This window comes from Prosopis cineraria, unplaced genomic scaffold, assembly GCF_029017545.1.
Source record: "Prosopis cineraria cultivar Desert tree isolate PC_DT_omini unplaced genomic scaffold, ASM2901754v1 PC1, whole genome shotgun sequence".
Lineage (NCBI taxonomy): Eukaryota > Viridiplantae > Streptophyta > Magnoliopsida > Fabales > Fabaceae > Prosopis > Prosopis cineraria.
In genome coordinates this window covers 36234519-36262039 of record NW_026555332.1, presented here as the reverse complement: position 1 = coordinate 36262039, position 27521 = coordinate 36234519, and the positions used below count along the sequence as shown (strand labels likewise).

Sequence of the window (27521 nt, the reverse complement as noted above, 5' to 3'; positions counted from 1 at the left end):
TTTTTTTTAAAGATACGTCAAACGACTAACAGTGTCCTATAAATGGCCGGAAGGATTAAGTTCACTTTTTCTTCAAAAATGGATATATTATATTATTATTTAGTTGGTCTGGCGTGGATTTTTGGAGACATTTTGTCCAGGTAATAGACCAATGATTTTTAATTACAATGGTTTATGTAAATAGTTTTCTAGCTTACCAGATGTCGTGTGCTCTTTGGATAATTAGTGGAGTAGGAAAATATTTGCTCTTGAGATTTTTGTGAAGTTCACTGTACAAAGTCTATGTTAATCTTTAATTTGCTATCCATTCAATTTCATTTTTTTTTTTGGTCTTACTTCTCGGTGTCTAACATAAATTTTTTATCGTTTCAATTTCTTCTACGAGACTTTTCATGTTTTTTTTCCCACTCATCACCACTTAATGCATACAACACCTCTTGATGTCTAACAATTTTTTTCTCTGATTTGCGCTTGTGAGGATTTAATACAACACGGACTTCAAACCAGCTTTAAATATAGGCAGAATTACTTATAAAATCATTCAACAAAAATATAAAAGTTCTTAATTTTTTTCCAAAGAAAAAATTCAAGAATTTTAATCTTTAGGGGTTAAAATGTTTAATTGATCAAATTTTAAGGACTCAACTCAATTGAAACAAAATAAATTGTAAGGATTTAACTTAAAATTGAGAAAAACTATAAAGATTTGTGTATATATTGCTTTAATAATGATAATGATAATGATAATGTGTAAAAAATAAAGAAAAGAGAAGTAATGAAGAATGAATGAGTGAATGAAGCAGGTGGTGGTAGCTAAGGAAGAGGATCAGAAGACAGACAGAAATGTGGAATAATGGCGAATGGTCCTTTTCCCATTGACCATAATGGATCAACTCACCAAACGCCTTTTCTACATCCTGTCCCTCCTCTGGATGAGGATACACACACACACACATACACACACATATATATGGGAAGAGAGATGGACCCACCCAATAATGAAATTCATACCTGCATTGTTTCATTCAAGTTGCTTAGAATCCCCCGGTTCGATTGAAACCACTAAAGTTCGAGGAATTTTGAAAGAGCATTCAAATTACCGGTTAAAAAAAAAAATAAAATATACTTGAAAAGATTATCATATTTAATACTCGATAATGTTTTAAATATGATTGTTTTCGATAAGAGAACACCTGGATATAATAAGGAGATGGGAATAGGTCAAATTAAATCTTTGTAGTCCTAATTGTGTGTGTATAAAGTGGAAAGGGGATTTTTGTTAAAACTGATGATGCCATGAATCTATTATTTGAGATTTCGTTTAAAAATAAAGATTGTATTTACTCATGAGTCTAAAATTTGAACTGTTCATTATAATTTTGAATTTTGATAGTCCCAATCTGGAATTGACATCATTATCAAGTGCATAGAAAGTGCAATTGGGGGCAAAATAAGAATCAACGTAGGTAATTATATTTTGAATAGAAATGGATCACACTATGTTATAAACCAGATTTCCAATTCTGAGAATAAAAATGGTTTGGTTTTCTACAGTCCAGCAATTAAAAGAATGGATTGAAGCTTGTGTGGTGCATGCAAAGGTGTTCATTCGGTTATTCCATTATTAGTTCGCTAACCTTAATTAGAGTTTCAAGATAGGGATAAATTCATCAATCAAATTTATATTTGGATAGCCACATATTTATTGTGTAAAAGATATATACACATTAATTGGATGCTCATGATGAGGTAGTTTTTCATGATTAAATGTCGCGAGACATGAGTTTGACCATTAGATTCCTGATGTAGACATGGTCATGGATTATCTATTCAGAGATGAGCAACTCAACCCTAGTTCAAATTTATTCTTTTCTCTCCGTGAGAATCTAATGAAGGATGCTATAAGTTTTCTTTTCCTTTTTTTTCCCTTTTACAAACAATTTGAAATTTTTGCTTAGTGTATATTAAATGGAAAATAAAATTTGGGGTTCAGCAACCCTAGTACCTCCAAATTCATCATTGGGAGAATCATTAGTATCTAGTATTGCTAATTATAATTTTAGTTTTGAAACTACAAAAAAGCACTTTTAATATAGTTTTTTTTCTATATTCAAAAGACTCAAAATAGTAATTATGATTGCTTACTAATTGAATTGGTTAACATATTGGTTTAAATGTTAATAGTCAAAATTATAGTTAATTATAATCAGACTAATTATAAATAAAATATTTTATTAAATTAGTTAAGACACTAATTCAATTGATCATGTTGATCTAATTTTCAATACCACACTATTAATACAGTGTTGTTTGACTTGAGAGAATAGCCAACACCACTAACACATTCAATAGAAGTGCAATTTTTATTTTAATTATGATCCCTTAGTCTCAAACTTAATTAGTATTTGCAGTTGATTTATGACTTTCTACTCCGAAAGTAGTAGAAAATGGTGTGCTTCAACTAGCTTTGTAAAAGAATACATTCAATGTTCCAATAATCAATTTGAGCAAACACCAGTAATCATTGCCTCAGAAACTTCAAATAACTAAAACTTTAGTCCTTGATCTTCCTATTCCATCTTTCTTTCCCTTTCAGATGTTATTTAATTATCCTGCTAAGTATATCGTGTTTACTTTATCTAAGAATCATATATAGTTGAGCAATTCCTGAAATGTAGTTGAACATTATGACAAATTATAAAAAGGATTCCTTAAACAAAATTGTCATTTTGAACTACGGCTACAGCGAAACTAACAAATGTATGCATGGATTGTCCTGTAACATTTACCCATTATTATGATGTTCAACTTTTGGTATTTATTGATTCTCCGGGAATGGATTGAGTTAGATGAATAGAGAACCTAATGTTTCATTATTCCTTTTTGTGATTTGTACTTAGTTGCCTTTCATTTAACTAGAAACATTGCGAGAGGACTTGAATGTATTATAAAGTACTATCCTTATCTAGCGAAACAATACAACACTTGGAGCTACAGTGCAAATCAAAGCATTACATGGAAGATGACTGTATCTGTAAGAAAATAAGCCCCAAAATAATATATGTTTGATGTTTGCTATTTATATCCTGAAGTCTGACTTGCCCTTGGGCATGCATGTTCATCCAAATCTCAGTCATCAAACCTGTAACAACACCCAATCTTGTCAAATTCCTTTCAAGGGTATAAAGAATGCAAATAAGCTGTCTGTCACAGATCTTATGAACTATAGACTAGTCCAAGTTGAAACTACATTAGATGATTAAGGAGTTTGGATTCCCTCCATTTAGGTCCTGTTTCGTAAAAAGAGAGCGAATTTGAATCCAAAACATATTTGGCACAGTCGGGAAAAAGAGAAAGAATCATGTTTGCTTAAATGGAGGCATCATGTTCCCTCGCCAAAATGAGAGGCTTCTTTCCCTTAAATGAGGAAAGAGCTACCTAACCAGCACATGCTAAACAAGAGAAATTTTTTTAGGAAATGATAGTAAATTCTTAAAAGAGAAATTAATGACAATTAGGTCTTCCACAAATTTTTCTGAAAAATGAGTTGTAAATATTAATTTAGACATTTACAAATATAAACCTCAATTACAAACAGAAAATTACATTTATAATTTAAATATTTTATTTACAATTAAAACCTCTGAATTTGCAATTATTTGAATTGATGTGCATAACTTATTTTTTTAGAAAAATTTACCAAGGACCTAAATTTTTATTAATTCTTTCTTTTGAGACTTGACTATCATTCTCCTGGATTTCTTTCCTCTCACTAACTTCACTTAGGATGTCTTTTTTAAGGCCAAAAGATCTCAATAACAGTCAGATTATATTTAAGTATGTTAAAGATTTAAGAGAGAAGAGAAAGAAGGGATGTCCAAACGTACACTGTTATTCTCCCAACGTCCTCTGCAACTATAAAATTGCGACATCTACACCAAGGGCTAGCTGAACAGTCTTTAAACTCGCAGTATAGACACAACTCCTGCAACCATAGATATTGACTCAGTAATTCATTCAAGAAAAAAATTGGGACAAGAATTATAGTCTTGAGATCATCCAATAGAAGTGCATGACATGAGAGCAATTTTATGGTATTCTTCACTTTGAATAAAACAAGGATCCGTAAGGGTGAAAAGAAAAGAAGAACGAACCTGCTGAAGTGATAAAAAGCCTCAATACTCAATATTAAATATCAAAAAATCTCTGAGAACTCTTTTGAATGAGCTAATAAGAAGAAAATAAAAGAGAGACAATAAAAGATGATGCATGATATAAGTATCATCGTCTTACAGTCAAATGTTGTCCAGCTAGTGGGAGGTACAGTTACGGTGTCCTTCTTATCACCATGGATGCCAAACATGCTGAAAAAGTCAGCATTGCCATTGTTTACCGGGGAATTGTCAAAATCAAGTGATGGGTAGTGCCTCCTTACTGGAGGAGGGGTGGTACTTTTTGGAATGTCAAGAGAACCCTGAATTGAAAAGTGAAGCTTTAATAGTGTAATCCCATGATGTGTCGTAGATACTGGAGGACTAGAAAAACTTGTCGCATAATAGAAATTAAAAAAAAAAAATCAAAACAATCATAGCAATGAAGTTGTGATCTGATACTTGAAAATATTTCAAATCACAAACCAGACATCTCTGAGAAGAGAAATTCTAATAGGTCGTATTAAATGGTTAGGAACTTCATTGGGTGGCACTTCAAGATAAAGCCAATAGATCCAAAACCAAATCCTTCAAAAACAAAAAGGAAAAGAAATACAGTCCACATGCTTCCCAAGGACATCATGCAACAAAAAGGCACCTGCTATACCATTGTACATCCTATTATATAAATAACACATCCCTTGGAACATGTATTTGTGTAGTTAAAAGCCAAAGAGGTCATTCTTTATCAAGGATTGAATAGACTTTATGGAAAACACAGTTACCCCACGATGTCTTGTCACCGGAGGCAGGATCTGTTCCATGTGGCTTGTGAGAATGCTTTCCTCAAGAGAAAGTCTCCTATTAGCCCTTGAAAAGCCAACCTTGGGACCAGCTGGTGGCACATTCAGATTCAGATTACAGATTATTTCACCTGCTTTTGAAGCTGGATTTACTCCACCAATTTTAGCCCACCTTTTCTCCACATACCTAAAAGATCCTAAGCAATTTGAGAACAGAAGAATCAAAAGGTAGATGAAGATTTAATCTTCCCAGTTTGAAGTAATATCTTGTGAAAAAAAATTATATTAAAAGTTTACTTGGAACAAATAAACTTCTCGAGCCCAAAGCCAATTCTATCAAAATTTGGTGGCAGTTCTGCTTCCCAATACGCATTTGACTTCTCATTACCCATGACTGTGTTAAAGATGAAAATTAAGAAACAAGCTCAGTCGTGGCTTTGTTTGAATAACCAAGGTGCCATGTAAATCTAGCAGCCAAATAGTCAGAGGAAAAGAAAGCAACCAAAATTGCTAACAATTTCATCTGTTTTACAAGTAATCAGTTTTAACAATCAATTAATATAACCTTATAGAAGAGGCATAGCAGCGTACCAATGAATATGGGTATGAAGCTGACCACTTGTACATACATTTTTGTAATGAAAATGTTTTGACGAAAATGTATTTTAACCATAAAGTCTACTTAAAAAGAAAGCAAAAGGCAGCCTGTGTAATTTCTTACATTGCATGAAAGAGACTTGTTCTGGCAACCATGTATCCAAAGTTGTAGAACGCACCTAGTTGCAAAATCAGAAGACTCAACCATAATCAGTATGTATGCGGACAGAAAAGGGAATATGTATGAAAGAGCAATGGCAAGGGGGTACAGAGTTTTCTTTTCTTCTTTTGAAGCACTGGCATGGCAGGAGCATGAGTACATAAATGAACTCTCCAAGAAACCAATAAATGCTCAAGCTAGAATATACAGCATAAATCAGCCAAAAGTTGATCACTGAGGGAAAAATTATGGGTTTAGCACATTCAACAACCTCGTTGTCATACTAACGTATCTTGCATGTCTAAACTTTGACAACTAGCCCACTAAGGAAAGAAAATGAATAAATATGCCTGCAAGCTTCTCCCTTCTCAAAATATGTAAGAACTATTATCACACATAAAACATGCTGCATATTAATAGTAGTCATCTAACAGTCTGATACAGAGTATGCATTAGTTGACACCTTAGACAATAGTAGTTGAGGCGTATGGGACACAACTATGGCTGATCCAGGAACAAAAAATCCAGATATTGCTATCACCAAATTGACCCACTAAATGTATGCATCAACTTCTCATAAAAAGTTAAAAAGAATAGTTATTAGGTAGCAATAATTCCATCTCTGCAGTCACGACATTGTATACAGCATGAGTGCAAACATCAGGGACATCTTGCATTTTACTAGCAAAATCCACTACACGAAGCAGAACATGTCAAGATAAAGGAAAGTGATAAAACCTTTGATATATGCACCCCAAGACTTCGGTGAATTCCTGAGCACTGCATGCATATGAAAATTCCTAGATTCACACTTGCCCATCGTGGTGCCCTGATAATGAAGGTATATGTTCCATGAACCATGAATAAACTTCATTAAGTTCTATGTTCTATGCACCTATTTACAAAATCAAAACTGAGCTTCACATAGAAAGAAGCCCACTGGTATGGTTAAATGATATAATGACAATGACAATGCCAAAGGGAAAAAAAAAAAGTCAAGTGAACACATCTTTTTACTTCTGTTGGCACAAGCTAAAGACCAAAGTTTTGGAAGGACCTGACCTTAAATCAAAATTTAAAATTATTTATACTTTTATTTGGTATAAAATTCTATCGGGTATCATTCCAACAAGAAATGTGATTGTTCATTCCCTTCACAAGGCACATCTCCTTATATTGCACTATCTTTACCACCTTGAGTTCATTATCCGTACCGAAACAGCAGTTGCTTAAGTAAATTTTCTCATGATATTAGTTTTTTAAAGAAAACTTACAGATGGCACCAACTGAGTGAATAAACTGTGGTAGAGCTAAAAGTCTTATTAAAACAACCATGAAGTAACCAGATTTGTAATAAACACACATTTATCAATACACACAAATATGAGTAATCGAACCAGAAAATTAAGAGCAACAAGTACATATGTACCACACAGAAAATGTCCATGAGGATAAAACATACAAATTTAGAAATGTATGTACGTATAGGTGTATGTATGTATGTATGTATGTATGTATGTAAATAGGATTGATTTCCTTGACATAAAATGAGTTTGGGATTGTACATACTTGTTTCGGCAGTCAGCACATTCCTTGTTTTCAGGAAGTTTAAGTAGGCCCTCTAAGATCTGCATATGGTAAGAAACGGGAAGAATAAGATGTATCAAAATGGAAGTTGGCAAACCTACAATGAAATGGCAGTCATGTTAATGTTTAACTAACCACAATTACCAACCTAACAAAGATTCCAAGTTCCAACTAATGTCTTAAATGCTATTTACAAGTAATATAATTATAAAATTCCACAAAATTTCAACTTAATGTTATCAACCAAATAAAGGGTAAAATTACAATTTAAGTCCCTGTAAATTGTTTTCCGTTTCAATTGTTTAAAACTTCATGCTATATAATCCCCATTGGCTGCCCTCATTCTTTTTCTTTTTTTTCTTTGCATTTTGTGTTTTTCATTTTCTCCCACGGTATCTATCAAGTGTTCATTAGTATATATACTCAGAGCAAATAAATAACAAGTTTAACTCCCATAGCTCCAAACTAAATACAGTTGAACGTGAAAGCACTAAATAATTAACAGCAAATTAACTTCATTATCTGTTAAGCATCACATGGCATCATAATTTGGTAAAGGATGTCTCTTTGTTTGCAAGACATGTCATCCAAACACAGATGGACCAAACTCATTAGAATGCTTTGATGAGTTTGATTCAAAACAAGACCCAAACCCAAGTTGAGGTGTTCAACAGAAGAACCCCGGAAGGACAAATTAAAAATTAAAAAGGGGAAAGGAAAAACAAAAAAGGGAACCTTGGTAAACTTGTCATTGAGCTCCTTAGAGACGGAGGCTTTGTGGTTCATGTTTGGCAATCCTTCACTGCTTCTGCGAAACACAGAACCCAGCAGCGAAGGAAAATGTGAAAGCAAAAGGAAAATGAATGAAAAGGAAGAAGAACGTTATCTGGGCACGAGAGAGAGGGAGAGTGGCAGAACAAATTGAAGGGAGAACCGTAGGAAAAGAAGAGGAGAGGAAACGGTTGGAAATGGAGGCGAGAGAGAAGGGATTAAATGAGCGAAAGACGGCCTTCACAAAGGCGGGACCTCTAACAAACATTTGGACATATCTCTCCCCAAAACACAAATCATGGCTTCCTCAATCGCTCACGTTTACACTTCAACTTGGTTGTCAAAACTCTCAAACTATTCCAAATTTCAGCTTTACAAGCCAAAAGGAAACGACAAATCTGACAATCCCAATTTCAATAATAAATACCTTCGGCAGGCAAAATCCGGCTTTCGTTGGCCCCAAAAAAGGCAAAATCCGGCTTTCAGTGGACTCCACAAACTACCTGCTTAGCACATTTTTTTGTTGTGGAAGTCTTTTTGGTATTTTTGTTGCACTAAATAAAAATTTCCACAATTTTTTTTTATCTAAACTGCAATGGCATCTGATACTTTTAACATGTATTGCAAAAATTTTCATTTCAATATTTTGTCTGATAAAACTATTTTATACACAATAAATATTCTCTCTGAAAGTAAAGTTCGTTTCGTATAAAATTAAAATCATGTTATTTAGCATATAAAATACTACTCTATTAAAAAATGTGAAATATTTTTTAAAGAATTAAATATTAAAAATGTAAGACATTTTTAATCTTTCGAAGTGTAATTATTACTTTTTTTAAGTGTCCCTATTCATAGTGACTTTATTTTATTATAAGGTGTTTAATAGGAATAAATATGAAAAGATGGAGTTTGTTTGAAAGTAGGTAACTACTTTATTGAAAGTAAGATCCGGTTAAAAATGCCTTATATTTTTGAACGGAGGAGTACCTTTTTTTATTTTATTTATAAGCTATTTATAACCGTTATCAAATTGTGAAAATGTAATTAAATTATTAATTTTGTCTTTTAAAAAAACTTATCAATTTATTCTTATTAATATATTATTTTAAAAAATATTTTCTATTTCATGTAATTTTTTTACATGTCTAAAATTTCGAAAAGGTCAAATTAAAATATAGCAATTAATGATGTAACTTTTTTATACAAGGTGACTTATATGAAGAATTGTGAATTTCTTTTAGAATATAACTTATACATAGGGTTAGATGGAGTAAGTTTGATACATTTTACTAACATACCTCAGCTTCTTAATATAAGGAAATCTTAACCAACTTTATATTTATTGAGAAATAATATACATTGCTTTCAGTTTTTCGGGAAAGATATTATCTACTGTTGACCCAGCCTACTCTTTGTACTTAATAAAAAATAATTATATCCTTAAAATTATTAAAAAGGACATATAACTTTCAAATTTTACCCTTCTTTGTACTTGATAAACATAAGAAGTTGTTACCTGGAAATTTAACCAATAAAATTAAACAAAATATATACTCCTCTGTTAAAAATATAAAGCATTTTTTAATGAGTTAAATGTTTAAAAATATAAGGTTTTTTTTTTTAACGTATAATTATTGCTTTTTTTTTTCAAAAATGCCCCTATTGATAATAACTTTATATTTGTTATAGGATATTTACTAAAAGTAAATATAAAAAGATAGAATTAGTTGAAAAGTAAATAACTACTTTATTAGGGGGTAAGATTTAAATAAAAATGTCTTACATTTTTAAACGAAAAGAGTATCAATTACTCTAACTTTACTTTAAATTAAAAATTAAAAAAAGTTTTCAAGATTTGCCTCTTGCAAAGTAGTGAAGAGGGGTGTGTGAAACATGAAGGACATAAGATACAATTGGAGTAACTATGACAAAAGGTTGATATGATTAATATATAGATCGACTTTTAATCAGATGAAAGCTACCCAGCTTCATCATTTCTCGAAAGTTCAGGTGCCAATAACGATACGATCTAAGCATTATCATGCCAAGAGACTGCTGACGTGTCCAAAAGAAGCAGTGAATGGAAGCTAAACCTACAAATTTGCCTCAATTTCCAATCTTCATTAATCCCTTTTTCTTTTTTTTTAACCATAAAGAGTAAACAGATTTTGACTAAATAACTTTTTATTCTTCCTTTTTTTTCTTTTCAAAAGCAAACTGGCATGGCTTAATACCAAAGCCAATCACATAATTCACGCTGCTACTTTACGCATCCTTTAAATAACAGATTATTTAATTAAAGCTTGTTTGGTTCGGTTTCATTTTTTATTTTAAAAATTACTTTTCAAAGCAGAAAAATCTGTTGAAGTATGTATATTTACAAACAATTTTAGAGTTCAGAAATAGGCCAATAATAAGTAGTTAATAATCACTGGCGGACGCCGGATCAGGATCCATGGAGGCAAAAAATAAAAAGAAGAATATAAATTTATATTACTAAAAAATAATAATTTAAATTTAAATTTAACATATTAAGAGTCTAAAATATGTTAGAATTAGAATTAAGTGAAATATCAAATGCTTAAATTTTTCGAGATCTCAAAAATATTTTATTGAGTTTAATGGATTCAAAATTATTAGGATAGTAGATGTAAATTTTTAAAAATTACGATAATAAATTTTATCAAGTTGAGTTGGGACACTTGTCCACCCTCACCTCAACCTAACTCCACCGCTCTTAATAATAGTAGCCTAAAATATTGATTGACGATAACTTACAATAATCAAATATAAAGTGAATTTAAAATAATAGTAGCCTAATATATTGATTGACTACAATTTACAACAATCAAATATATAGTGAAATTTAAAAAAAAAATAACTAACATGTTTCTTATTTTTTTAATTTTTAAAAATGAAAAATAATTTTAAGAACATTTAAATTCAAAACACATACTCAACAATTTTTTCTTTTTAAAAGCAGAAAACAGTTTTTAAAAACCAAACTCAAATATACCTTTTAAAAAAAAATTAACTTCACACCCTTTAAACTTAAGAGTCTACAATTAACAACTAATATTTTAACAAGCCACCTAATTTCATTGTTTGGCGTTATAGTGAATCTCACGTCCTGATGATGACACACATACCCGAGGCCTGTACTTTGCATGTATCATCAAGTTACTCATGCCTGCCACAATTTTTTTTCCCTAGAAAAATCGAAGGTTATTGATGTGGGAAATTGACAGAAGACAAAATAACAATTTCAATGTTACAATCCAATAAAAATGGATGTACTCGAAAAGGAGTTGTATGAATTACCATGTTCATGAGGTGAGAATTTAATATGAAGCATAGCAGCCAACAAACTACCAATCCAATAGTGACAAAACTGACGATATTATATAGAAGAACTTGTGCTCTCCTGAAAGATATTATTCAACTATAGCACTCATCATTTTTTTTTTTTTCACTAGGGTATATACCGAAGGCCTTGTCCCAACTAGCAATTTTACACAGTGAAAATCCGATAACCGAATCTTAATGGAACTGAACCAAAACTTTTACATGAACTCATCATAATCATCCAGAGCACTATACGGATCAGAAACCAAATCCTCATCAGGTTTGTCAAGATGGAGCTGCTTTTTCTTCCCACCTGCAAACACAGTTTAATATGACGCCACGAGATTTCTTTTTCTTTTTTCTTTTTAAAAAAAGAGAGAGAAGAAAAATAACAGTCACATATATATATATAAAGGAAATCTATTGAAAGTACCTTACCTGTCTTCTTTTTACTAGCATTTGCTTCTTTTTCTGCTTTTAACTTCTCATTTGCAATGGCAGTGACAGATGATGCAATCTCTTTGGCATCTGATCCTTTTAAAGATGCCACTGATAATCTCATCACTGACTTCAGTAAATTCATGTAATGGTAGCTTTTCTGCATTCAATGAAAATATGAAATTAGCTTTATTGGTTAAAAAAAATGAATAAATTAAATTAGCATGTCCTTTAAGAAAATATTTAACGAGGAAAGGAATATCTTGTTCACCTCAAAAGGACGAATCTTTTGGGAGATAAGCTCTGCATATTCCAAGAAATCACTCTCAGATTTGGGAATAAAATTATCGAGGTTCTTTTCATCACTTCTACCGCCAAACAATTCTTTGGTGGTCCTGTAATCTGCTTCCTCGACCAATCTGTGATCAATGAATTAAATAGTAAGATGCCAGAGGCCTCTTGAAGAAATTTAAATTGTTGTTGTCATGCACAGATGCTATAATTTAGTTACTTTTATTCGTCAGAACTGAATGTCAAATGTGGGTGGGGGGATTAGAAGCTTAAAAGCACCAGTCAGATACAAATCAGAAAGAAGTCAGACATCAAGTCAAACATAGAAGCCTGCCACTAATAACAGCAAGTTCACACAAAAACCCACACGCATAAGGTCCAGAATTTGATAAGAAATAAGCTAAAAGGAGTGGCCTTCATAAGCTTATCTCACTTGCAATACCACACAAACTTGCATGAAACAAAGCAAATAAACAAGAATTAATACAGGAATTTGTCTCATAGCGAGTAAACGCAAGCCTAAGCAAGCATTATACTGAAGAGAAAGGGCTCATTTGTCAATTCCAAGTCAAATATGGCTTTCAGGAGAGAGAGTTTTGCCAAATTAACACAAAATAAGTGTTCAGACATCAAGTCAAACATAGAAGCCTGCCACTAATAACAGCAAGAAAAACCCACACGCATAAGGTCCAGAATTGATAAGAAATAAGCTAAAGGAGTGGCCTTCATAAGCTTATCTCACTTGCAATACCACACAAACTTGCATGAAACAAAGCAAATAAACAAGATAATACAGGAATTTGTCTCATAGCGAGTAAACGCAAGCCTAAGCAAGCATTATACTGAAGAGAAAGGGCTCATTTGTCAATTCCAAGTCAAATAGGGCTTTCAGGATAGAGAGTTTTTGCCAAATTAACACAAAATAAGTGTTCAGCAATCATGTCATTCGAAAATAAAATGCTGAAAACGAAACATCATGTCAACCCAGCCATCCACATTTTGCCACAAGTCAAACACACTGTTACTAGAGCTCAGTAATGCAACTCCTAGACAAAAGCAATCTTGGTCAAGGTGACAATCTCGTCTAACGTCCTCTTTAACAGTATCGTCTAGTCTTCGGTTTGCAACCTTGAATAACCTTTTCTGTCTATGTTAGTTGTATGACCCACTCCTACCCCCAATTACTCTTATCCTTCCAGCAACAAAGCTATTCCTGAAGTGACTTCTATAATGTTACCATGAATTCCAGGATCTTTCCCAAGCTACCTCAACATTCCTGAGGTGCTACCATCACTATAGTTCACTTAAAATGAGAATCCCCTTTTCATTTTGTTACCTCCCTTTTCATTTTCAGACAATAACGTTTCTAAGATATTTTCCCTATATCTCCGCCATTTCTTGTATCTCCCTCTTCCATCTAACGATAAAATGTTTGGCCTTTTTTTTCACAGATTGTCGTATGCTGTGATACCAAACAATGGAACCCAAGCAATCAAATATAAAAATAATGCAGACGACTTGGGCAGAGTATAATCTAAGCAGGAGGAGAATACACTAATAAGAAGAAATACCAGAAAACAAAGCACATGCCCACAGAGAACACCTTTCTCTGGTTTTTGAGACCAGAGATTCTCCCACACATCACCCACAATACATTCCCTAATACCTCTCTCTTTCACTCTCTCACCCCTACACATCACCCACCATATATAATAATCTATGTTACTTGTTCCCAGAATAGAACACAAACAATAGAACAGAAATGTACAAATAATTGATGGAATCCATGATACCTTTGTTGACGAAGTTTTTCAGCCAGAGATCCAATGGTTTCTTCACTTTCTAATAATACTTTCTTCCCCGTCTTGTCAGTAGCTTTTATCAGAAGGTTCTTTTGGAGCCTTTTCCGTAGGTTTCTCTGCAGGTGGTGCAGGTGCCTGACACAATTAAGCACAGCAAGAAAAAGAACTAAGTAAACTGACAACTATTGACTGGAACATAATCAGAAACAAATAGTTTAAGCAGTGCATTATCAAGACTCAGATATAACAAAGGCAATAATATTGCATACAAGAGCCATCACCTTTTTTCTCAAATTAACAATAAAGAGACCCAACATCAATGCGATTGACCCACTCAGCATTTCACCACAATCAAATGACCTTTGTTGTATTTTACTTCCTAAAGGATGATCTTGTTAAATTATCAGAATTCAGCACGTCAATTGAAACATTTGAAATCACATGGAAGAACTACTTGTCCAGGCAACTATTTGCATCTTAGCTTCACAATTTTAGCAGCTAGAGCAATAATGCATAAAATGGCACATTAAAAATTGTCATTACAACAATTCGAAAGCAAATAAAATATTTTAAAACAATAATGATAGCACTGGCATGATGATACTAAGCAAGCACACTAATAAGCCAGAACAGGAATATGAGTTTAAGGGGGAAAAACAAAAGAAAAGAAATTACACTACTTCCATGACAGATATATGTTGGGTTGATCATACCGGAGCAGGTTCATCTTCATCCTCCCAAGATTCCTTCACATCATTTTCATCCACGTCTTCATCATCCCATTTACTTCTAGGTTGCTTGATCAAATTAAGAGGTGGAATATGCTCATCCTCTAGAACAAATATGCAGGCTCTGGTCAAATTAGCAACAACGCAAAACCACAGAAGAAACAGGATATGCTTTAAATATATCAAGAGTAAATATTTCTACTTATACTCGTTTGATCTTTTCCCAGAAGAAAGTTACTAGATATCAATATCCTAACTGTTATGTGGTAAAGAGTCAAAATCAAAGATAATGTACTAGAAAAGAAGGTAAAACATTGAGCATAGTTCTTGAGCACACAAAACAGAACAAAGAAAAACAAAAAGACAAACACAAATGGACCGATCCTTCAATTCTCAATGAACATCAAAAAAAGATTATTAATGAAAAGAAAATTGAAGAGCATAAAAAAACAATTAACAGAATATGATGCAGAATCATTACCCCAATCCTCCATCTCGTAGTTACTTTTGCCAATTTTAGAAAATAACAGAATATTATAACTCAACTGCATGAGTCAACATGAAAAAAATAGTCAGATAAAAGAAGCAATGAATTCATAAAGATAATAAATCGTGGCATTCTAGTAAGACCACCTCATCAACCGTTCACAAAAAAAAGGGGGCATATAGACCACGCCTGCAGTGACAGATTATAAAACAAGACAAACTTATTTTCTTTATCTTTCTTTCCTTCTTGTCATCTTGTGCACGCCCCGATATAAACAATTCTAAGAATTGCTATAATCATGAAAGTCAAAGAAAGATAGAATATGAAATGATCTTTCTGCGTCCCGAGTTAGCAGTCTTCTATGCAAGAAGTCCTTAAAAAGGTTGGTTTTTTTTTTTTTTCTCATGAAAGGAGTTGGTTATTATCTATAGTTACCATAATAATATGGAAAATTGAATATTTAAATATTTATCCACAAGATAATACCTCTGAAAAATAATAAACAAGACTCATCGCAATTCAAGCATTACGCTAGGAAACTTAATTGCAGTAAAAAAGCAGCCTCATTTAGTGGCACATGCTACAAGGACGAAAGAAATAATCCAAGATTACTGAGAGGGACTGTCCAAAGAACTAGCGCGATAAAATCAATCAATATACAACAATAATCTAAGAGGCAAAACCTCGTGTTTGTATTCAGCAATCGCACCCTTTCTGTAATTGACTCAGCTATCTATCTGAGCTCCAATATAGGAAGAACGAGAGGCTAGCGTCAGAAGGAAGCAGCAGCAGGTGCCAGTTGTCGAGAGTCAGAGACGGGGGAAACAGATGGTATTGAGGACTGGGTTCGCAAGACAACCTATACAGTGAATGAAAAAAAAATCGTTTTCAGAAGCCAAACAACTCGAAGCATAACTTTCAAGATTCTCCGTGGCAAAAACCCAGAATTTAGCAACAGCCATGCCAATGTTAGTTTCTCACTGCCAACACTGCCACAAAGGAATAGTCTAGAGCCTACACCAAGAAACTCCGTGGCAACTCACCGCGTCTCCGCTAAAAGCCAAGAACGTTAAAAAGATGATAAAGGGAAAGAAGAGGGGCATATGATACCTGTAACGACGCCGGCGAGAACTTGAGAAGAAGGCAAAGAAGCGGAAGTTTTTGGTGGGGTGGCTGATTAGGGCGTTTCTACTTTCTGGGTTGAAACTAACGAGACTCGGCTTCTTATGCTTGCACTGACACGCTAGCTTATCGAGGAAATGAGCCGTCATCCGTCTAGCTTGACCCCCAAAAAAAAAAAAAATTTAAGAAAGAAAGAATGAAAGAGACGGGGAAAAAAAACGGCTTTGGTGACTTATTTTCATTTAATTGAATTGAATGAAAAAAAGAGAATGTGCCTAAGCAATTCTCTCCCAAATTGTAGTAGTTATATTCAACCCAAATCGTTATTAAAGAATTCTTACATTTGTTATTCATTTGCCAGTAAAATATTTTGGAACATAATTATTGCCATTCAATTATTTTTTAAAAATAGATCTCCTTGTCACTGGTAATGAAACATATTGATTTAGTTGATTTTGAATTTCCCTTGTGCGACAACAATTTTTTTTTTAAAAAAAAAAGCTCAAATAATTTATAAAAATGCTCCAAAAAATTGATACTCACTTTTTACAATAAAAATGTTTACAAACTTATACATTAGTAATATGAATTTCAAATTAATATAACAAAAGTCTTTAAATTCAAGAATCAAGAGTCTTAAATGGTAAGATGATGAAAAGTCTTAATTGTCATTATATAGATCGTCACACACACCCTAAGAATGAAAATAGGTTGAACCGAACTAAATTTTAATTAAATAAACCTAAGCCTATGTGTTTCAATTGAAGGTTTAAACTTGACCTAAAGCTTGTATAAAACTTTTTTTATGACTCAAGTCTAAACCGGCTTAAAACCTAACCTACTCTACAAGCCTATTTAAAAGTCTAATTAAAAGTAAAGCCTTTTAAATATGCCCGTATCTTAATTTTAAAATTCTCAAATATACTTTAAGACTATTATAATACACAATATATAACTAATTTATCAATTATAATATATAAAAATTGAAAGGACTTACTAACTACAATATAATATAATAATAAAATGACAATATTAAAATTAATACATAAGTCAAATATGATTGAAAACATCACTAGAAGTAGTAATGAATAAATTGATTAAAAATTATATAATGAAACTGATGTGTTTGTGATACAATACATAATATATATATATATATACCAGCCTGTTAGGCTTGTAGGCTAAGCCTTGAAAAAATAAACCTGACTTATTTAATTAAATAAGCTTAATTAAAAGCTTGAGCCTATTTAATAAGTAAGCTGAGCTAGGCCTGAAGTAAGCCATACTATAGACCCTGATAAGGGCTGACCTATTCTCACCCCTCAATCACATCCTAAACGATCCGATACCACATCACAAAAGGCCAGCAATATCTTCAGTCATGCAGCCGTCAGATTTCGGCATTAGGGAGAGACTTTGAAGGAGAACCAAGCAAAAACTAGTTTCAACTTTCCCACAAGTGACACATCTTGCTTGGTCTAAGCATGTCGTCTCTCTAAAGAGTACAAATCAAGGGAAGAAAAACCAAGTAAATGCAAATGTTACAAGTTGAACAAACATTTCAGCTTGATTTGGATGGAGGGAAATTAGAGGCGGGGGGGGGGGGGGAATTTCTGAAGTAGTAAAATTTTTTTTAGCCATTTTTAGGAGTTTCCTCCCTAGTTTTCCTCCTTCCTATGTTTCTCCACATTCAAACAAAGGGTATAAATTGCCCATAACCTCCATAACAACATACTAATATAGCTCATGTCAAGGCCTCATCATCATATTTTATGTCCGCTGAGCAAAGCAATCTCATCTTTCTATCCCTAAGCAATCTCTCTTTATGTTGGCACACCGCACCGCATAGGGAATTCAAAGATAATCATGGCTCACAATAAAATACCACTATGGTAACCAGAACAACAAGCAAAGCATCATGATACAGAGTCAAGTTCATTCTTATGGGCATCACTAAAGTGATTGTATGGCAAAAGTGAGAAACATTGCTAAACTGTGTTGCATGCAGAAACACTGTCAATCCAGCACGGGTGGTTAAAATTGTTAACCAACCTACGGTAAGCACCTCAACCAACCCACAAGTCAACAACCTCACAATCTCCGAATGTTGTTTCAGCAACAAAATATCATGGTAGTCATCTAGAAACACTTGGTAGCTCTGTAGGAAATATCATGCTGAGATGAAGGTGCCCAAAATGGCAAGGAAAAATATGTCAATAGTGAAGGTGCTACTCAGACCATAAAGGCACATTCTCATGCGAGCTAAGTCCAAAACGGCAGAAGGAAGAGCAAATAAGGAACCTGAAAAAGAACTACAACCTTCCAAAAAGATGACCTCGGTCTAAAATCTCTATATGATAATGTATATTGTTTCAGATGGAAAAAGATAGAGTCAAGAAGCTCAAAGAGCCACTAAAAAGAGCTTGGTCAAACAATTTAGAAACTCTAGGCCAGGCAAGGTCATCGAGTTTAAAGAAGAAATGAAAAGGCAAATGAGCTTCTGCACAATGTAAAAAGGGTGATGGAAGAAGTGAGTCCAAAAGGAGGAACAAGAGGCTCAGGAAGTCATGGCTGAGATAAAAGAGCAATCATGCCTCATGATTCGACTGTTAGATGCAAGCTTTATAGAGCTCAAAAACTCCTTGGTTACAGAAGAAATCTTGAAGGTAAATCCCTTGAGGAGAAACAGACCTGTGATGCTTCAACAATAGAAAGGTTGATTTCATCCATCATCTCCAAAACTTCAACCTGGGCCAACTATCTATCAAGTACAAGTGCAGGTTCTCCCTTAAAACCCTGAAAGATGGGGCAAGGATACGACTCAACAACCTCCCCAAAACTCACTTGTAAGCTTAGTTCCCAAAAAAAGAGTTCAGTCCCTGTAAGCATTTTCTCTCCAGGGCTGTATCCAAAAAGATGAAAATTGGTATAGTTCATAAAACAATTCAACGAAGGTAATGTCATTAGAAACCTGTACAAGGAAACAATAATCAGTATCATAATTCATGACTATAAGATTAAGGTTGTGAAAACTGAAACTCACCCTGGTGAAGAAGCAACTTGTAATTTCTAACTAACTTATTAAAAGGTATTGTTAGCAAAAATTGCATCAAGGAAGAAGGAAGGAAGCCTATTGACCATAAGAGGAATAATAAATGACTCTGGCAGTCAACCAACACAGGTTAGGAGGAAAAATCAACTTTAGAAACTATGAAGCCCTGTAATCCCAGTTCGACTACTATACCTAATTAACAGTCTCCCTGGTTGAAGTAATGATGATGTAGAAAAGGAGAGATTTGGAAGTCCCGCCAACTAGTATAAGCAAGAAAAATCATGAACAACATAGATACAGACATTATCATTGTGATATCAGCCATGACATAGAATATTGCAGAGGCCTCAAGATGACAAAGAAGATTAAACACAGACAGCTGTTTTCTACGAATTTATCATTCAAAATAACAAGAGAAGATAAACATTTAGGCAGGACACTGCAGAGGATGAGAGGAGAAAGTTGCTCAAGGAAGGGCGTAGGAACAACCCCAAAATCCAGCAAAGCACCAAATTAAACCACACCAGTTGGATTTATCGTTGTTAAATCAGCCCAACATACCACTCACAAATGGACACAGAAAACTTCTCGAGCAAGGAGATGAATATCAACGAATACACACCCAAGAAGTGTTAAATCAGCCCCTCCCCAGCATCAATCAGAAGTGGTCCTGTTCTACAAAGAAGAGTACTTATAAGGCACACGAGTTGTAGTAACAAATACACATCCAACTTAGAAATCAGATGATGTACCAAAGCAAGGTATATCCAAGCTAAACAGGTCCCTTTTATCTATCTGTTTCTTTTCAGCCTGATAAGGGGAGAGAAAAAAATTCTCAAACATATTTAGATGAATCAATAAAAATAAGTTTGGCAAAAGCTCCTCAGATGTCCCTTCAGCTCCACACACAGAAAGAAGTTTCAGAAATTGGAACGATATGATAGGAAGTTTCACAACAGATCATCATAGGAGCATTAGTCCAGGCTCAAGCATATCAATGAAAAACTACGAAGATGTTGCATCCAACATTTTAGCTTAGCGGCAGAAATGATATGGATGGCCAACCAAGCTATGAAAATTGTTGTGTGCAGATTACCAATCCTACTTATTATTGATGCGTGCACAATACATTAGAGAACCATAAGCAAATCACCGTTCAAAATAATTTCTGGCATTAAAAAAAATGCAGAAGTAACTTTTCAGAAGGCAAACTGAAGTCTGAAATTTTAAGATGCACGCATCGACAAACAAAGAGGCAATTACAGGCACTCATCTCCACCATCATTGAAGTCTCATTCTTTTATTGAAGAAACCGGGTCAATAATTCAGATTGGAAAACCTAACCGCCGAGGGAGTAAAATGTTAAAAAGTTACTTGGTGCTTGGCAGCAGATTACTCAGGACATTGTCAAGAAGTGTATTTATTGGTGGGCTTTGGGTTAGGGTTTTTGTGAGACGCGGCGAAGGCAAATGAAAGAGAAGGAAGATCGACGCTCAAAGATGAAAAAAATTGCGGTGAGCGTGGATCGAACACGCGACCTTCAGATCTTCAGTCTGACGCTCTCCCAACTGAGCTATCCCCGCAGAACGTTGAGATTGCTTTATTTTTATTGTCGTACTATACAAAAATAGCGAGTGTAATCCCACAAAATGATATATAGTAATAAAGTTCATCAAATATGTTTCATAATTTTATTTATTTTTAAAATAAAAATAATTTTTAAAAATGTATTTTATTTAATAATTCATTTATAAAAGATATATTAAATAGAATAATATATGAAGAGAGTAAATATAAAAATATTAATAATAAAATTTAATTTTTGTCAAAGTATTTTATATTTTAGAATGTTAATTTTTTTCTTCAAAATATCTTATAATTTAAATAGAGGAAGTATTGCATGTGAGATTTAAAACAAAACAAAAACAATTTCCTATTTTTTCCCAATGAAAAGTTTAATGCATAAAAAACCGTACAAAACCATATATTTATTGCAATTTACAGCATACAAAAAAACTATTGTTGAAAATAAAGATCTAGACCATTCTTTTAAATAAGCTATATCATTAAAAAAAACTATATCTGGATCATTCTTTTTTTAAGAAAAATAAGCTATATTATATAACTAATATTGAAATCATGACATACCAATCTGTTACTACATCCTTTTCCTGGTCTACATTAATATTTGCTCAAGCTTGTTTCTTTCTTCCAACTACAATAGTAAGGTAATGTTTAGTATATGGAAAAGGTTTTTTCTAAAAAAAATTAAAATATATTTAAAAATAACATGATAAGTGAATTTATCATTTTTTGTTACGTTTGTTTTACCTATAAAACGTTGTATAAGTTTTTTGGTCTGCATTGTTTGCTATCTCACAAAGGCATCAAGGATCCATTTTAGGCATGACCTAACCTCCATGAAAGCCATACTTGTTTTTATGCTTATGTCATATGATAGATTTGATTATCACAGTAAGAAGAGTATAAAGGTAGAATCAAATTTAATATAAACCCATACGATTATTTTTATGTCAAAACTCAGAAACAAAGATAGAACACAGAGAGGTACCTGAGTTCATCACCATATTTCTTAGGTGTGTTTTTTGAATTTATTACTGGTGAAAACTCTATATGTTTTCGAAAAGGAAATGAAAAACATTCCTTCTAATCGGCCAAACCAGTGATCACAACCTTTATTTATAGAATTAATAGGTTTGCGATATTTGTAGTTTGGCCCCTAAATAATTATAAATATCACCTTCGTCTTTACACATATATCCCATCACAATTATATCCCTAAATCTTTAAACTTAAATTCAAATAGATCACTTTATTTAGACTTAATTAAATAATGGCTTCATATTTTTTAATATATTACATGTGTGGCCTCATATGTTGGACTTTATTTTCTACATCATCTACAATCCCACCAATATAAAAGTAATTAGTATACTTCTTAAAGTTTTTATTCATTTTTTTTGCAAATTTTATACGCACGGTGAACTAACAGTTTAATTTGATTAATTCATTTGAGCCTTGGGAGGCTCTCACTGAACAAATGTGTATTGCTACATGAACATTTGATCATCACAGCGATCAGAATGAGCAACAAAGTGAGGACGGCCAATCGGTAAGCCAAATGGCCATGTGCTTTGAAGATGGAATTGAATTCCTTGAACTTGGAATTGAGAGTGGAAAAGCAATTCTTCACCTCAGACAAACAGGTCCTTTTCTTGCTGGCTTCTTGATTATAATCTCAAGGCTGTCATTGGTAGCCATGGTAGCGCGAATTTGTGAATTCTTCAAACGCCTTTCAAGTTTGATGATTTTGCGAAGGCTCATTTCCCCCACGTGCCGTTCTCCCCATATTAGCAACTTTCCCTTTACGGGCTTCACATGTAGCTGTGATTTGGTGTAACCTTTATTAATACACATGTCACACCAAAACTTAAATGTCAGATATATGTGAGAAAAAAGGAAAAATAAGGATCTGAATAAAGCATAACTCATTAATATCATGCAAATTGAAGTCCTTTAATTTCACACAGCAAATTAAAATATCTAGCTAGTCAATGTTATCTTAAATATCAATGTTAGATATATGTAGGACGAATGAACCCCACATATATCTCTTCGTTGAAGGTAAAGCCAACATTTTATTACGAGCTAAAGCTAGGAAGGTTGGGGTTGAAAAACACATACTCCCTCCATTAAAAAATTATAAAATATTTTTAATTAAATCTCACATTCTAATAAAGTAATTACTTATCTTTAATTAACACCATCTTTCCATATTTATCCCTTTATATAAGAAAATGTTTAATTTTAAATAAATATAAAGTAATTCTTTAATAGGAGCACTTTTTTAAAAAAAATGTAATGATATACATTGATATACTAAAAATATTTTATATTTTTTAATATTTAACCATTAAAAAATGTTTTATATTTTGAATGAGTGAGTACAACAAAAAACTTGCATTTGAAGTGCTAGAAATGTAGATGCGATGAGTATAATGGCTTCTAAGAGAATTGGAATTGCACTATGAAAAAAATATATTATATACATGAAAGTAGAGCCCAAAAATGGGTGGTGTTTGGCCTGCATTGGCTTGATCTTAAAAAACCTTTTATTTTAAAATAGACAATTTTTTAGCTCAATCTTTATTAGTTGGGCTTAACATTGGATTCGAAAGTCCCTTTCTTAAATATTTAAAAATACATTTATCATTATAATATTGCATATTTATGTATAAAGTATAGGTTGAAATGTTTTGAAATAATCAATGGATTTGGGTTTAGCAAAAAAAGTTAGTTTTCATAATGTGATGAATTAAAATTTCAAGAGAATTAATTGCACTATGAAAAAAATATATTTTACATATGAAAGTAGAGCCCAAAAATGGGTGGGATTTAGCCCGTACTGACTGGATCTTAGAAAACCTTTTATTTTAAAATGAATGAATATTTAAACTCAATCTTTATTAGTTGGGGTTAGCATTGGACTCAAAAGTCCCTTGTTTAAATATTTAAAAATAAATTTGTTATTATAATATTACATATTTATGTATAAAGTATAGTTAAAATGTTTTGAAATAATCAATGGGTTTGGATCTAGCAAAAGGTGTTAATTTCTCATAATATGATGAATTGAGGTTCGAATCCCCATTGAGAGAGGTACCACATTTAATATCAGATAATAATTCAAAAAAGATTACCTTCAATAAAAGGATACCTGTTAAATACCAAAAAAAATGTTTTGAAATAAAAAATAATAAGTAATATAAATCTTACTTTTAAATATAAACACATGTTTTGAAGTTTAAACTTAATCCAAAGATAAAAATACTATATAGTTTCCAGGATTAAAATAAATACATACTCAATTTGGGTAGATTAAGCCCTAATTTTTTTAAAACTTAAAAGAGTTGGGCTCCTAGTCCTTTTTATACTAAAATACCTCAAATTTCGAAGTCCAAGTCTGGTCAAAAAGAATTTAATAAGTTGCCCGATGAACCTGATGTATATTTTCGACTATATTAAATGCAATCGGGGATGTTTTGATATAGAGGAATGATTTTTTTTTAATATAGTCCATATAACAATGAGAGAATGAATTAGAGATCCAAAAGAATCAATTAATTCAATTTAGGTTTTAAATATCCAACTTTATAAATTTGCCAATTTAGTTTTCAGTTTTACAACTCGGTATGATGAATCTGCAATTTATTTTTTAAATTTTAACAAGATTGAAGAATATACAAGTTTTTGTTTTTATGTTAAAATTTAAAAACAAGTTAAAATTCATCACAATAAAATTATAAAACTAAGAGTTAAATTTTTAAATTTTTAAAATTTAACACTTTGAACCTAAGTTGAATTAATTAATTCTGTTGAGACCTATATGTCATTCTCCCTATAACAAATAACTCAGATGATTGACATAAAAAAATTGATCAAGAAAGAAAATAGCAAGAGAGAATGCATAAAAAGATACAATGGAGGATTACAAACCCTTAACATCAATGGAAAAAGTAACTTCGCCTTCATCTTCAATCCTTTTGCACGAAGGTTCATAAATCCTGTATGAGCAATTGGCAAATTCTTCAGAGCCCATTATTCTCTTGAATTTGAAATATTAATTTGACTCCTATTTGAAGATTACATTGTGGATAAATTCCATTGATTAAATGCTATTTGACTTATATAGAGTTATCTATAAGAGTATTCTTCCCCTTAAAGAATATAATAATTTGTTACTTGCATGTGGATGACTGCTTCATTTTTGGGTTTGGTTTTGTCCCATATTCTCAAACCTTAGCTAAGTTAATAATATTCCTTTCCTACATGATGGGTGGTTAATGTATATTCTTAAAGGATTAAATATTGTTCGCGTCACAAGTTTGTTGGCACGTTCTAGTTACTAGTAATTGAAAATTTATCAATAAGATCGATGGCACTTTTATTTTTATCAGTATAGAAGTACGAGTGATGTTTATATCAAACACTACTTGATTAATAAATGAGTCAATTTGATGTGTTATTCTTAATTTATGTCATAAGTCTGATTTTTACAAAATGATAGAATTTTGACCTCGAAATTTTATGTTGGAATTATACTTGACCAAAAAAAAAAAAACACATTTTATGTTGTATGTTGGAATATGGTCCGACCTTGATGAATTGGAGCAGATAATGAGAAGCTCAATCCCAAATTAGTAATTAATTTTGAATTGATTTAATTATTTATTTAATTAAAATAATTATGGGATGATGGGTACATTACATATATAGTTTCTGACTTTCAGGAGGGAGCATCTTTTTGTTTAAGGATTTTATCAATCATAATTCTGCTCTCTTAGCCAAATTTGCTTCGCAATTGTTGCAAAATCCTGATGGTTCATGGGCCAAAGCTTTCCAAACACCAATTCCTTGATGCCAAAAAGGCTCACATATATCTTGGTATTGGTCAAGCTTGCAAGAAGGCAGAGGCTTCTTGAACCCTAATTTGTGCAAGCAAATTGGGGATGGTTTGATTGTATTCGAATTTAGAAAGATAATTGAATCCTGTTTTTTGGCAACCCATCACCTTTCTACTAATGATAAAAAACTTGCCAATCAAATACGGTTGTGACCCCCTTCAAACATCATTTCAAAATTCAATTCTTAGAAGTATATATAGAGAGTATTGTATGCAAGAGAATAACTCCTTAAATGGCATTCAAATTTTTTAAAGCATTAATCTCATGGTTGTGGGGATATCCTAAAAAAACCAAAAAATATAGTTGTGACAATGGAAGCTTGCATATGAACATGTGAGCATGCTTCTGGATGAGATCACACTTAATGCTATTTCAGCATATACTCTAAATTGATAATTTATTACATAATTCAGTTTAGTTGTGTAAGGTAGGGTAGTTGTTAATAGTGCAATTATAGTTAATAATATATAGTAAAAATTACATATAAGTCCAAAAATATTTTTTTTATAAATAAGTCTAGTAAATTTAATAAAATACTCTAAACAATTTGTCAACGAAAATGTTTTTTATTAAAATTATTAATATTTTAATATTAATAAGTTGATTTCTTAATCTAAAACCAAAACATACTGCTTGTATATTTATTTAATTCAAGTTTAAATTATGACAAAAAATAATAAAAATATATCGCTTAGATATAGTTAAATACCTCAAATCATGATATTACATTTTTTTTTATCCAAATAAAATTTGATTTAAAAATTACCAATCATTTTTAATAATTAATTGAATATAGTTATTTCTATTCTTAAAGGTTGAAGAATGCTAAAATCTAAACAAAAAAAGATAAAAAGAAAAGAAAAGAAACTGTGTACAAGTATATGAAAAAGAAAAACTTGCATAAAGTGTAATGTCTAGCGAATTAAAAAAGTATCACGACAAAATTAGATTAGTTTATATTTAAATAGTGATATGAGCATGACTTGATTAGAGAGACTTTTATTGTTATTTGAATAATTAATTTTTAGGGAGAATATATTTTTTTACGGCAATAAAATAATTAAAAATGATACTTTATAATTTTTTAAAAAATATATTTTTATTGTGTGGTTGGGTTGACCTACCACACATAACACATAATACAATTTAGGCAGGAGTAGGTTATACCAACACACCTTGTCAAACTTGCAACCTATTACAATTACAAGTTAGCCTATATTATCAACTCTAGTTTCAAGTTTTAACTACTAGTACTCATAAAAGGATTATAGTAGTTTATAAAAAAAAAAAGAGCAATAATAGATAATTTACCAATTTGAATATGGTATGTGGTCTAAACTTATTTATTTAATGATTATTTTAAAAAAATTAATCTTTTAATCCTTCAACTTTTAACTCATTGTAACTCAGTCACTCAACTATGACTTGCTACGACTCAGTTTCTCAACTATAACGCGCTACGACTCAGTCCCTCAACTTTTCATTCACCTATAACTCGGTCCTTATTTTTTAATTTTTTTTAAAAAATTTTTATCAAATAAGAAGGATAAAAAATGCTTATATATTATTTTAAAATACTCTCCTCTTATTCATTGATGTGAGATATAAGCTAACATGAAAAAAATTAACAAAAGTTAAGGGACTAATTTGTAAGTGATTCAAAAGTTGAGGAATTAAGTCATAGGCGAGTCATAATTGA

At 32.1% G+C, this 27521-nt stretch overlaps 3 protein-coding genes and 1 non-coding gene across 5 annotated transcripts; all 4 read right to left on the bottom strand.

Moving 5' to 3' along the window:
* Positions 1-2943: 2943 nt before the first annotated feature.
* LOC129292890 (probable ADP-ribosylation factor GTPase-activating protein AGD15) lies at positions 2944-8358 on the bottom strand. Of its 2 annotated transcripts, none has more exons than XM_054930578.1 (9): positions 8034-8358; positions 7281-7395; positions 6450-6540; positions 5676-5730; positions 5252-5348; positions 4937-5141; positions 4294-4474; positions 3888-3985; positions 2944-3142 (listed from the first exon to the last, which is right to left on the bottom strand). In XM_054930578.1, coding segments are annotated over exons 2-8 (696 nt in total). In that variant the 5' UTR covers positions 7346-7395; positions 8034-8358; the 3' UTR covers positions 2944-3142; positions 3888-3983. The 2 variants fall into 2 exon arrangements, with proteins under 2 accessions (XP_054786553.1, XP_054786545.1); XM_054930570.1 differs by having other exon boundaries at positions 7281-7339; positions 8034-8357.
* A 2971-nt stretch (positions 8359-11329) lies between these two features.
* Positions 11330-16175, bottom strand: LOC129314576 (uncharacterized). The gene is given in 8 exon segments (XM_054958060.1): positions 11330-11730; positions 11856-12015; positions 12127-12274; positions 13940-14019; positions 14021-14083; positions 14662-14780; positions 15158-15221; positions 15847-16175. Coding segments are annotated over 7 exon segments (678 nt in total). The 5' UTR covers positions 15171-15221; positions 15847-16175; the 3' UTR covers positions 11330-11635.
* Positions 16176-20847: 4672 nt separating this feature from the next.
* Positions 20848-20920, bottom strand: TRNAF-GAA (transfer RNA phenylalanine (anticodon GAA)). The gene has a single exon. It is a non-coding gene; the product is annotated as a tRNA-Phe (tRNA).
* A 1344-nt stretch (positions 20921-22264) lies between these two features.
* On the bottom strand, positions 22265-24993 carry LOC129304159 (uncharacterized). The gene is made up of 2 exons (XM_054943846.1): positions 24855-24993; positions 22265-22759 (listed from the first exon to the last, which is right to left on the bottom strand). Exons 1-2 carry the CDS (start codon positions 24955-24957, stop codon positions 22548-22550), a joined length of 315 nt encoding a protein of 104 aa, XP_054799821.1. The 5' UTR covers positions 24958-24993; the 3' UTR covers positions 22265-22547.
* Between the last annotated feature and the right edge of the window lie 2528 nt (positions 24994-27521).